General features: G+C 53.6%; 1 protein-coding gene across 1 annotated transcript; it reads right to left on the bottom strand.

Moving 5' to 3' along the window:
- Nucleotides 1-928: 928 nt before the first annotated feature.
- Nucleotides 929-11,585, bottom strand: LRCOL1 (leucine rich colipase like 1). Its single transcript, XM_024977636.1, has 7 exons — nt 11,528-11,585; nt 11,000-11,026; nt 3,574-3,677; nt 2,452-2,577; nt 2,217-2,342; nt 2,026-2,148; nt 929-1,121 (listed from the first exon to the last, which is right to left on the bottom strand). Exons 3-7 carry the CDS (start codon nt 3,667-3,669, stop codon nt 1,119-1,121), a joined length of 474 nt encoding a protein of 157 aa, XP_024833404.1. The 5' UTR covers nt 3,670-3,677; nt 11,000-11,026; nt 11,528-11,585; the 3' UTR covers nt 929-1,118.
- Between the last annotated feature and the right edge of the window lie 922 nt (nt 11,586-12,507).

Here is a 12,507-nt window from a genome sequence, read left to right as displayed (position 1 = left end):
TAGTTAAACTGGAAACAACCTGAACGTCCACCCACCGATGATGGACAAACAACATGTACAAACTCAAATGGAACAGCAAGGAACAAAGTCCGGCCACAATGCAGGTGAGCCTGGAGAGAATCACCCTCAGTGAAGGAAGCCACTGTGGCCACGGATTGGGCGAGTTTGTCTACTCGGAGTGTCCAGAGCAGGCAAATCCGCAGAGACAGAAAGTGGACTAGTAGTGGCCTGGGAAGTGGAGAGCGAGGGGTGGGGCGTGGAGGGGAAGAGGGAGGGGAGAGGAGGGAGCCGGGACGGGGAGGGACGAGGGAGGGGGAGGGAGGGGTGGGAAGAGGAAAGGGGAGGAGCGAGACAGAAGCTGGGGTGGAGCCTGAAGGCCTCTCTGGCTTCCTACAGACTCAGAGTAGAGAGGGACGTGGGAGGAAGGAGAGGGAGAGGAGAAGGAAAGGAGGGAGAGGGAGGGGAATTTTTTTTAACAGAGCCCCCAAAAGCAGCCTGCTATCTGCAAGATGGGTGAGGGCACAGAGGAAGGCGACCGTAAAATTTCTGGCGCTCTGGAAGCAGAGCAGCCAGTTGTGGTGTTCGCCTCTAGAAGCCACTGGAGGGAACAGTTTCTAGATCAGCCAGGACTTCAGCTCCTGGGGGAAGTGGGGACCCTGGGGACCAAGGGAGCAGGAGGAGGGGCCAGCGGGTGGCCCCTCCCCCCAGGGGTCTTCAGCGGGCTCCAGTGCCTTCACTGCACCATCCACAAGGTCAGGGGAGCCTTCCAACCTTTTATTTGTGATGACGAGTCACAGTCATGTGCCTGCAGGGGAGGGGCACGTCTACACCTGCCCTTTCCTCTGGGGAGACTTGGTCTCTGGTTGAGGGGGCTCCTCAAGACGGCCGAGCTGAGACCTGGGTCTCCACACCCACAGAAACATGCTCACTCAGTCAGGAGGTTTATTCATGCTAAGTCATCACATTGAGGTTCCAGGAGCTGCCCCTGGCTTGCACGGACATGGATGGTCTCGGGAGTTCATGGTTAGACGTGTAATACCTGCAGGTCTTCATGGTCCCATGAACAGACTCAGGGCTCAGGGTGTAGGGTGGTCTCCAGGGCACAGACTGGGCCCACGTCACTAGAAGGCACAGCACAATTAGGAAACACACAGGGAGACACAGCCCACGAGGCAGGAAGGAGTTGGCCTTCAGGGCCAGTTGGATAATGACCAGACACTCTCCTCGGCACCGACAGTCTGCACCTCTGGGGGAAGCCACTGACAGTGTTGCCTGGTTCACTTGGATACCCTGGGGACACCCGTGGACTCACTGTTGTGGCACCTGCTGCACCCACTGTTGTTCTGGGTGCTGATGGGCCATGGCCGGCAGGGGAGGATGCTCAGAAAGGCCTGGTTCTCAACCTCTGGGCTCAGACACACCTTTATAATCAGACAGAAGTCCTGGATCCTGGCATCCAAGCTCAGACACCAGAGCATCCTCTCCAACCTCGTCACCGTGCCCCCATCCCTTTCTGCCCCCAACTGTTCTTCACGGTGTCTTCAGGTTCTGTGTTCTGGGGGCTGACTTCTGCAGGCTGCCTCACTGAACCCTGTCCTTCTGGATTTCCAGTTCAGCCAGTGAAAGTCTCCAGTGGAGGAAACTCCTGAGAGGGGGCCCTCCCCTTCGTCCAGCCTGGGGTCTAGCCCCACAGGAGTTAGGCCCGGGTGCTGCCGGATCTTGTGGGCCCACCACCGACCACCATGCTGGCCCTTCCCCAAGTGCCCACGCTATGCCCTGCTGCCACCCTAGTGGACCTGAGAACCCACTCCCCACAACCTGTGTCCTTTTCTGAGCTCAGCCACGTTCCTGCTGCAGGTGCAGCAACAGGAGGCCAACTTGCAGAGACAACTGGCGGCCTCTCCTGGAGGAGACGGCCACCCACACACGTGGACACACCGCCCTCCAGGTCACTGCCCGCCTGCCTTCAGGCCAGTCGCGGGATTGAGCCCCCCAGGTGGGGCCGGACTGGGTTCCAGGACTCACCCAGGGCAGGCATTGGAGCAGGATGCCGCTCTGGGGGATGCAGCGGTTGGGGCTGAGCTCATTCAGCCGGATGCAGCACTTGCTGCGGCACTCGCTGTGGTAGTCGCAGTAGTCCCAGTTGGGCTGGGGACAGAGGTCGGAGGTCAGAGCTGGCGGGCGCCTCCCTCCAGCCCCGTGGCCCCTGGCCTCACCTTGCGCCAGGGCAAGCACTGCAGGAAGACGGTCTTGGCTTTGCAGTACGTCTGCACGCTGTGGTTGTTGATGACACAGCACTTGCTCTGGCACTCCAAGTGGTCCTTGCAGATGTACCCATTTGGCTGCAGGAGAAGGAGAGCGGTCCTTTCTGCCAGGCCCCCAGCCCTCCTTTCAGGGGCTGCCTCCCCGGCCCCTTGCCCTCCACCTCTCACCCGCCCGGACAGGACACACCTTCTTCCAGGACAGGCACTGCTGGAATACGGTCTGGGCGGTGCAGAACTTCTGAGGGTTCAGGCTGTTGGTGACACAGCAGTCACTCTGGCATTCATTGTGCGTCTCACAGGGCTCTCCGATGCGCTGCAAAGTTGGGGTTCCTTTACGTGTGCCCCCACAGATCCAGCGTCCCTGCAAGGCTGTTGTCCAGCCCGGCAAATTAGCTTGCCTGCCCGACACTGTTCCGGAAGGCTAAGGGAGCCAGGCCCAGAGGACAAAGGATGCTGGTGAGCGGAAGAAGCTCACCTGGCCCATTCCACGTGCTCTCACATTTTATAGGTGAGATGTCACGGTTCAGAGAGGGTAAGCGACTTGCCCAGGGTCACACAGCCAACTAGGAGTTGGAGCTGAAGCCCAGGCCTGCCACCTGCCCACCTCCTGTGAGGAGGTGCCCTCGACTTGGTTCTCAACATCTCAAAACTCCTTTACAAACGCAAAATTACTGGAGGCTGCAACGACGCCGTTGCGGGTTTACTATTGGCTGTGAGTAACTTTACCTCTTCTTGGCTGAGATAAAAGCTGTCGTCTGGGTTTAGGAACTGGAGGCCAGAAGCCGAGCGGGTGAGCGGGGGACAGAGGAGGGAGGTGCATCTGGAAAGCACCGGCCACACAGCGCGGTGCCCTCCCTCCTGCATCCTGCACAGTGGGCACCTTGGACCAGGCAGGACGTGGGGATCAGGGTGGTGACACACGGCCCCCAGGACCGACAGACTGCGTTGTCTTTGCTGTCACTCCATGACGCACAGGAGCTGGTCACGTCACCCCACCAGACCACCCACTGCCCCGCCTCCTCCCATACTGCCTCTTCTGCACACACTCCCCAGTCCTGTGTGGGGTCCCTGGACTTGGGACTTGGCACTGGGGATCTGGGGGTCCACCAAGAGCCAGTCATCCTGGGGATCTGAGAGCCTTAGGAAGCAGATGCATTCATGAAGTGGGGGTCCAGTTCAAAGTGGGGGTGGGGCAGGAGAAAAAGCACAGAGCACATGGCAGGAAAGGGGGCTAGGAGCCCAGGTGCCCTGGGGTGGGTCTGGCGAGAGTTAGCCCTGGGCCCTACAGAGACAGGGACGTGACACTTACCTTATGGGACAGCTGCTGGTACTTCTTTATTGTCAGCACCGGGGCCACGGGTAGCAAGCAGAGCAGTAGCAGCAGCAGATGCCCAGCGCTGGCCATCGCTCGGCCTGTTGGCACCAGAGGGCATGGATGCCTGCACACGAGGCTCCTCCTCCCCTCCCTCCTGCCTTCCTAATCCTTCTCCATCAACATGGATTTTCAAAAATGAATAGACAGGTTCTCTGGCTGTCCAGTGGTTAAGAATCCACCTTGCAATGCAGGGGGTGTGGGTTTAATCCCTGGCCAGGGAATTACGATCCCACACGTGTGTGCTGTGTGCTCAGTCACTTCAGTCACGTCTGACTCTTTGCGACCCTGTGGACTGCAGCCCACCAGGCTCCTCTGTCCATGGGATTCTCCAGGCAAGAACACTGGAGTGGGTTGCCATGCCCTCCTCCAGGGGATCTTCCCAACTCAGGGATCGAACCCATGTCTCCTGCATTGGCAGGCAGGCTCTTTACCACTGAGAAGCCAAGATCCCACAGGCAGTGGAGCAAATAAGCTCACAAGCTCTGGAGTCCACAAGACACAAAGAAAAAAGATTCCATGTGCCACAGTGAGAACTGATGCAGCCAAATATATAAATAAACAGGAGTAGGGGCAAAATGGCATGATGTTAAGAAAAATAATGTGATTTTCTTAGAGGGGCTTTGTTTACAAAATTGTGTAGGATGTGCAGAGAATGCCCGTCCTTGCCCCGCCACCCACCTCCACCTCCATTGTTAACTTCTTGCTGCTGCTGCTGCTAAGTCGCTTCAGTCATGTCCGACTCTGTGCGACCCCATAGATGGCAGCCCACCAGGCTCCCCCGTCCCTGGGATTCTCCAGGCAAGAACACTGGAGTGGGTTGCCATTTCCTTCTCCAAAACATGAAAGTTGGGTGCATTTGCTGGGACCCATCAGCTGACACCGACACATTATTGTAAACTGAAGCCCACTGTGTCATGAGGGTTCAGTCTTGGTGCTGTACCTGCTACAGGTTTGGACAAATGTATGATGTACCTGTGATTAAGGGTCATACAGGGTCATCTCACTGCCTGGAAAACCCTCTGTGCTCTGCCTGTTCACCCCCCACCCCTGGCACAGCCCACCCCATCCCTTACTGTCCCCATGGCTGTGCCTTTTCTAGAGCATCCCGGGGTTGAACCGTGCACTGTGCGGCCTTTCAGATGACTTTTCCCCTTCCTAATACACACCTGTCTCTTAAGGGCTTGTAGCAAATTTCTCTTTATTACTGATGGAAAATAGATTTTCAACAGCACTTTTCTCTGGAGAACGATCAAGCCCTTTTTTGCTTCAGAGGAGAAGGTCTCTGAGGTTAATGTGTGCCCGGGGGGCCTACCCTCTGCAGCCTGCTTCCTCCTGCGCCTCCGAGTCCCTCTGCAGAGGCCCTCTGGACCCCCAGCCTGAGCTGCTCCGACCCACTGGGGCTATGTGGTTGGTTCCCTGGCTGTTCATAGAGCTGGCAATTTGGTTTCCAATTTATTCCTAATTGTTTTTTTTCAATGGAGATGATATTCAAACGGCATAAAATTAACCATTCGGAAGTGGACAATTCAGTGGCATTTCATGCATTTTTAATGTTGTGTAACCACCACCTCCAACTAGAACAGGAGTCCTCAATCCCTGGGGCTGTTAGGAACCAGGCTGCACAGCAGGAGGAGACTGCCGACTGAGCGGAGAAGCTTCATCTGTATCTATAGCCGCTCCCCATTGCTCACATGCTCACATTACCGTAGCCTGAGCTCTGTCTCCTGTCAGCTCAGTGGCGGGATTGGATTCACATAGGAGCTCGAACCCTACTGTGAACTGCGCATGCGGGGATCTAGGTTGTGTGCTCCTTATGAGAAATCATCCTGAAACCATCCCCACCCCCCAGCCCTGGAAAACTTGTCTTCCATGAAACTGCTCTCTGGTGCCAAAAAGGTTGGGAACCACTGATCTAGAATATTCTGTTATCCACCACAGCCGGGGCCCATCAGCAGAGCCACTTGCACAGAGCCCTGCAGGGAGCGGAAGTGATCCGAACACCGTCCTTCCGAGTTCTGCCGAGCACAGTGTAGAAGCCCAGAAACTCTGGGAAGGTCGGGGGTGAGCGGGGTGGGGTTCCCCAGGCTGCCGAGTCCCCTGCCCCCCTCCCTCCCTCCATCCCATGTTCCAGAATCTCTCCTGGCTTGTCTTGCAGCCCCACCTTGTCACTGGCCCCTGTGGTCTCCAGCTCAGGACCCTGTGATGTGACAGGAACAGTGTCCTCAGGGACCACAGGCCCCCCACCTCTCCCAGGTCACTCTATTTGTTGTGGGGCCATGGGGAGACCACTGGGTCTTTTGAGGGTCTGGTTTCCCTCTCTGTGAAGTGAGGTGTGGGCTCCCTTTCAACTAATGGTTTTCAGATGATTCCGTGAAGTCACGATGTCATCTGCCTTCCAAAGCACAGTGCAAATCTGCTTTCTAAACTCCCTGAAATGTTGAGGTCCCAAGCCCAGGAACACACCCAGCTCTCCAGGTTGAGTCCTCCCCATCCTCAGCCTCCCCCATCTGGCTGCCTTGTCTGGGCCCCATGCTAGGAATTCAGAGCCTTTGGGAGAACAGAGCTGGGGAGGAGCACAGACTGGGGAGGGGGGGGTGGCGGTGCATGAGAGGGAGTGGTTCCCTCCCACCCAGACAAGCCAACCAGGAAAGTTTTGGGCAGTGGTGTTGGTGGGGAGTGGGACAGCACTGGAGGTGCGGGGGTGGGCGGGCAGGGGTCTGGTTTGTTTCCTGCTCCTCTCACCTCACACAGGAGCACCTGATCCAAATGAGCAAGGCTGGTATTTTCTCCCGAGCCATTACTGTCAGCACAGATTCCTTTGGCCCCATACAAATACTGAGAAATAACCCTGTGCCTCCCGTAAGGACAGAACTGAGCAACACAAAACATCTCAGAAAGGCAAAAGACTTTTAGCCTCATTTATATGTTTTTGTCAATGGAAATGACAAATCATGGCTTCCCTGGTAGCTCAGTGGTAAAGAATCCGCCTGCCAATGCAGGAGACTCAAATTCGATCCCTGGCCCGGGAAGATCCTACATGCCTCAGACCAACTACTGAGATTATGTGCACCACAACTATTGAGCCTACATGCTGCAACTACTGAAGCCCATGGCCTGGAGCCTGTGCTCCACAATAAGAGGAGTCACTTCAGTAAGAAGCCCACACACTTCAACAAAGAGTAGTCCCCACTGCGGCAACTAGAAAGTAGCCCCCTCTCACTGCAACTAGAGAAAAGGCGGCACAGTAACAAAGACCCAGCCCAGCCAAAAAGAAATAAATAAAAATTATATAAAAAACAAGTCACAGGATACGTCACTGCTCTGAGTTTTGGTTTTCGGTAATTTTAGATTTAAATGTATCGGCAGTAAACCATAGCTCATGAGCCACAAAAAGCATATGCATGTCATTCAGAAGTTTTGCTAATTGCTTCAAAAGAGACACAATAGCATGAACTCAGAGCCCTATTTGGAGCTATTTGTCACTGAAAAGTGATAAAGACGAAGCGAAAAGAGACCAGAGGATGCTGGTCTTAGTGACAACAATACCATTTCTCTTTTAAATTCTGCCTTTAAAAAAGCAAGTCAAGGACTTCCCTAGTGGTCCAGGAGTTAAGAATTCACCTTGCAATGCAGGGGATGTGTGTTTGATCCCTGGTTGGGGAACTAAGATCCCACATGCTGAGGGGCAACTAAGCCCATGCCCAGCAACTACTGACCCTGTGCACCACAACTAGAGATTCTGTGCAGCACAACGAAGACCCAACAAATATATGATTTTTTTAAAAAGCACTTCAAAGTCTATGTCAACATGTGACAACAGCATTCTAAACTTTTCCCCTCAAAGGAAAAAAAAAAAAAACAGCACCTGCAAAGCTGGGACACACCTTTATCACATGAGCATCCTGCATGTTGACAGATGCCCAGGTGTGTCTGAGAGTTTCCTCCCACCTCACTGCAGCTCTGCAGGTGTGAGCAGGCTGTTCTGGGTTCTGGGGCCTCACTGGGGGCCCCTGAACCTCCCAGTCTTCCCACCCAGACTCCTGACCCTCTACTCCAAAGTGGCCCTTGGGAAAAAGACAAGTGTTTCCATGGTGGAACCCGAGACACAGTTCCTAGTCCTGGGAGACTGAACTTACAGACAGACCCACAGCCTAGAGCAGCCAGCCAGGGGAGCCGGTCAAACCTCTCAGTGACCCCAGATGTCCGCCCTGGTTTTGCCCCACCTCCAACTCAGGACCAGCCTGAGAAACCAAATGTGCCCCTAACCCACTACATGGGATGCCCGTATCAGTCTGCTAGGCTGCATAACAAACACCACAGACAAGGATGGTCTTGCATCCTGGAGGCTGGCAGGCCCAAGTCAAGGTGTGGGCAGGGCTGGTTCCCTCTGGGGCCGCTCTCCTTGGCATCTTCTCCCCATGTCCCCACATGGCCATCACTGTGTGCCTGTGTCCTGATCTCTTATAAGGACACCAGTCCTGTGTGATGAAGGCCCACCCTATAGACCTCATTCTTCCTCAGTCACCTCTTTAAAGGCCCCGTCTCCACAGACAGTCACATCCTGAGGTCCCGGGGTAGGATTTGGGAGGACACAGTTCAGGCCATAACAACACCCCATATCTAGTCAGTCGGCCCATCTTTCCCACTGACATCCTCCCCTTGGGTGCGCTGGAGCCAAGCTTTCCAGCCATCAGTGTCTGCCCACTGCCTGTCTTCGGGCCTGCTGCAGGGATGAACCAGCCCACATGCTGGGAAAGCTCTGGATCAGCTGTCCTCGTCCCAGGCTGCAGCCTCCTCCCCGCAGCTGACCACCACCCTTCTGCCTTCCAGCTGATCTGTGAGGGCCATCGGCAGAAGGGTGCAGGAACTTGGTTTCCTTCACAGCAGGTCAAAGGTCTCGGATGCCACACATCGCATGATTTGAGGAAAATGACACCAGACAGTTGAGTCGTATAAACATTTTCCAAGATAAATGGCAGCCCCACAGTCCCTGTTTGAACTTTGTACACTCTGTTCCCACATCATAGCAAACGTGTCAAATACAATCATTATTTCATAACTGAATAAGAGCTAAATTTCTATCACAACTTGAACATTTTAACATTTCAAACCTGCAATGTTCTTTTTTATATTATGAAGATTTTTCTAAACAAATTCTTTTGTTATTATTTTATTGATTTATTTGGCTGCACAATTTCTCAGTTGCTGCATGTGGGATCTGGTTCCCTGATCAAGGATCGAACCCAGGCCCCTAGCATTGGGAGCAAGGAGCCTTAGCCACTGGAACACCTGGGAAGTTCCAAAGTAGAACTGGACATGGAACAACAGACTGGTTCCAAATCGGGAAAGGAGTACTTCAAGGCTGTATATTGTCCCCTGCTTATTTAACGTATATGCAGAAATGCTGGGCTGGATGAAGCACAAGCTAGAATCAAGATTGCCAGGAGAAATATCAATAACCTCAGATATGCAGATGACACCTTCCTATGGTAGAAAGCGAAGAAGAACTAAAGAGCCTCTTGATGAAAGTGAGGGGAGAGTGAAAAAGTTGACTTAAAACTCAGCATTCAGAAAACTAAGATCATGGCATCTGGTTCCATCATTTCATGGCAAATAGATGGCAAAACAATGGAAACAGTGACAGACTTTATTTTGGGGGGCTCCAAAATCACTGCAGATGGTGACTGCAGCCATGAAATTAAAATACGCTTACTCTTTGGAAGACAAGCTATGACCAACCTAGACAGCATATTAAAAAGCAGCAACATTATTTTGCCAACAAAGGTCCATCTAGTCAAAGCTATGGTTTTTCCAGTAGTCATGTATGGATGTGAGAGTTGGACTATAAAGAAAGCTGAGGGCAGAAGAATTGATGCTTTTGAACTGTGGTGTTGGAGGAGACTCTTGGGAATCCCTTTGACTGCAAGGAGATCCAACCAGTCAATCCTAAAGGAAATCAGTCCTGAATATTCATACTTTGGCCACCTGATGCGAAGAACTAACTCATTGGAAAAGACCCTGATGCTGGCAAAGATTGAAGGCGGGGGGAGAAGGGGACGACAGAGGATGAGGTGGTTGGATGGCATCACCGACTCAATGGACATGAGTTTGAGTAAGCTCCGGGAGTTGGTGATGGACAGGGAGGCCTGGCGTGCTTCAGTCCATGGGGTCGCAAAGAGTTGGACATGACTGAGCAACTGAACTGGACTGAAACATCCTTTATGTACTGCTTGGCATGGCATGTGGGATCTTAGTTCCCCAACCAGGGATCAAACCCATGCCCCCTACATTGAAAGGCAAGGTCCTAACCACTGGACCACGGGGGAAAACCTACAGTGTTCTTTTTGTATTTTAAACCAGGGGGAAATTTTTTTTCTCATATTGTTTCTTAGGCCCTTGAAAAGTGCGCAGGCCCAGTTTATAAAATTGGGTACGTTGTGCCTTGTCAAACAGCCCCCACAACACAGAAGCACTGGATCCTCCCTCTCCGGGGCTCAAGAAAGCCCAGTTCATGGAAGGTCACAATCTACCTGTGCTCGTAGCCCATCACTCACAACGACCAAGAGCAGGGAGCTGCCCAAGGGCCCATCAGTGGATGATAGACAAAGAAAATGAGGCCCGTCCACATAATAGAATATTACTCTCCTTAAAAAGGACGGAGACTCAGATGCCGGCTACAACACAGAAAAACCTGGAGGACATCATACTCAGTGAAATAAGACAGACACCAAGCGACAAATTCTGTATGATCCACTTTCATGGGACAGTGTTTCTCTTTGGGAAGATGAAAGAGTCCTGGAGAGAGATGGGGGGAAGGTTGCACAACAATGAAAATGCTCTTAATGGCTCTAAACTGTGCACCTAAAAATTGTTAAGATGGTAAATTCTATATTGTACGTATTTTACCAGGATTAAACTCAGGGTCCTGGAGGCATAGTTATCTCATATTTGCTGCCTCTAGTTATTTTCAAATATTCTTCTATGCACAGAATCTCTCTTCTTGGATATTCGTTTATATGTCTCTCAAATCAGGCATCTTTGCACAGGTTTGCCTTCCAAACACCAATATCAGGTATGATTCCATGATATCTCAATCTGCCCAATAAAAGCCTGATGCCAAACCTTGCCAAAAACCTTACAAATCTGAATAATTTAAATTATATGATCAAACTACAGCTACTGTATTTACAACATAAACCCCTTGTGCTGGAGCCATACCCACCCTGCTTGTTTCAGTCTCTGCACAGGGAGGCGACTTAGCTTCTGGTGCCCATGAGAAAGGTGACCAGAAGGTGCAGCCCAGATGAGGGGTCACGGACAGGTCGCCCGGCACATTTACACATGGAAAAGCAAGACTCACCGGTCACTGTGTGAGATTGGATATTCCCTGCGGAAAAAAATGCCCTCTGGTAGCTGATAACAGCTTAAGTTCACAGCGATCCTACCTTTAAATCTTGGGGCCCACTTGCTTCTTTGTGTGGAAGTGACACTGACCAGGCTGAGGCCACAGAAAAGACTCCCAGCCCAGAAGCAGAGACTCGCCCGAGAGGGCTGCCCAGAATCACTGGAACGGCCCCCAGCCCCTCCTCTGCTCCCACCGTGTCCCCGTCTCTGCCCTCCAGGAGAAGTCACTTCCTTGTTCAGGAGAGACCAGATGCACAGTGACCCGTGGCCAGGGCACCCAGGACAGCAGGACGCTGGCCCACACAAGAACGCCAGAAACCAGCCGCAGCCCCTGCAACTACGGCTGCCGGCCAGTGACCGCAGCCTCCCAGGGTCTGCTCGCCTCCACTGAGGACCAGCCCCTAGCCCCTCACCTGGGACACCCTGCTTCAGGTCAGCCGCCCCGGCCTCCCCACCAGCACCCCTCAGGGCCCCTGGAGCCCACCTCTTTCACTCTCAGGGTCCCCAACTGCCTGCCTGGGGGCTGCCGATTCCCGGCCATGTTTGTTCTCATGTGGGTGGTGTGAACACAGTGTTCATTCAATTAACATTGACTGACATTTACCTCTGGCTCCATGCCCAGCTCTGGGAAGAAGACGGTGCGTCAGCATCTGCCTTGTCACCCGGAAAGGAGTTCTGGGCTTACTGCGGGGGAGAGCGTGCACAGACTACGGAGAGCCTTTAGGGGAGCGGTAGGGATGCCGGGAGGAGTACCGGGGTTCTCCAGGTGGGGTTCCCTAGGTTGGGGGAGGCAGGACAGAGGTCCCGGCAGAGCAGGGGGATGGGTTGTGAAGAGGCTCCAACTGGGTTTGGGGGATGGGTGAGAGGGTGGGGCCTGGAGAGCTGGCGCGAGAACCTTCACAGGGCAGAGGGTCTCAGAAAGCTCCGGCACCACGCGGTCCAGACGAAATGGCACTGCCGAACCTCGGGGTCAGTGGGCTCTGTGGAGCAGGCACCTGTAAGAACCAGACTGGAGGACTTCTCTGGCGGTCCAGTGGTTAACAACCAGCCTTCCAATGCAGGGGATGTGGGTTCGATCCCTAGTGGAGGAAATAAGATCCCACATGCTGCGGGGCGACTACTGAGCACGTGCTCCGCAGCAAGAGAAGCCTGTGCTACAGCAGAGACCTGGCACAGCCAAAAAAGAACTGGGGCTGGTTGCTGATGGTGTGTGGGAGGTGAGGGCGTCAGGGACCCAGGACAACTCCAGGTTCTAGGGAGGGTCTGTGAGGGACTCTGTTCTGCACAGCATTTCAAGGGCCCACCACTGCCAGCAAGCCCCCCAAAGCTCAGTAGCCCAAAGGGCAATCTGTGACTGCCTCTCTGGTGCTGTGGATTGATGGGGCTTGACAGGGAGGTTCTCAGTGGGACTCACACAGCAAAGGGCAGTCAGATTGTGCCAGGCTGGTGAAGTGATCTGAAATG

This window comes from Bos taurus, chromosome 17 (assembly GCF_002263795.3).
Source record: "Bos taurus isolate L1 Dominette 01449 registration number 42190680 breed Hereford chromosome 17, ARS-UCD2.0, whole genome shotgun sequence".
Taxonomy (NCBI): Eukaryota; Metazoa; Chordata; class Mammalia; order Artiodactyla; family Bovidae; genus Bos; species Bos taurus.
Note: the sequence above shows the minus strand (reverse complement) of the source record. Positions and strands in the feature narration are given on the sequence as shown.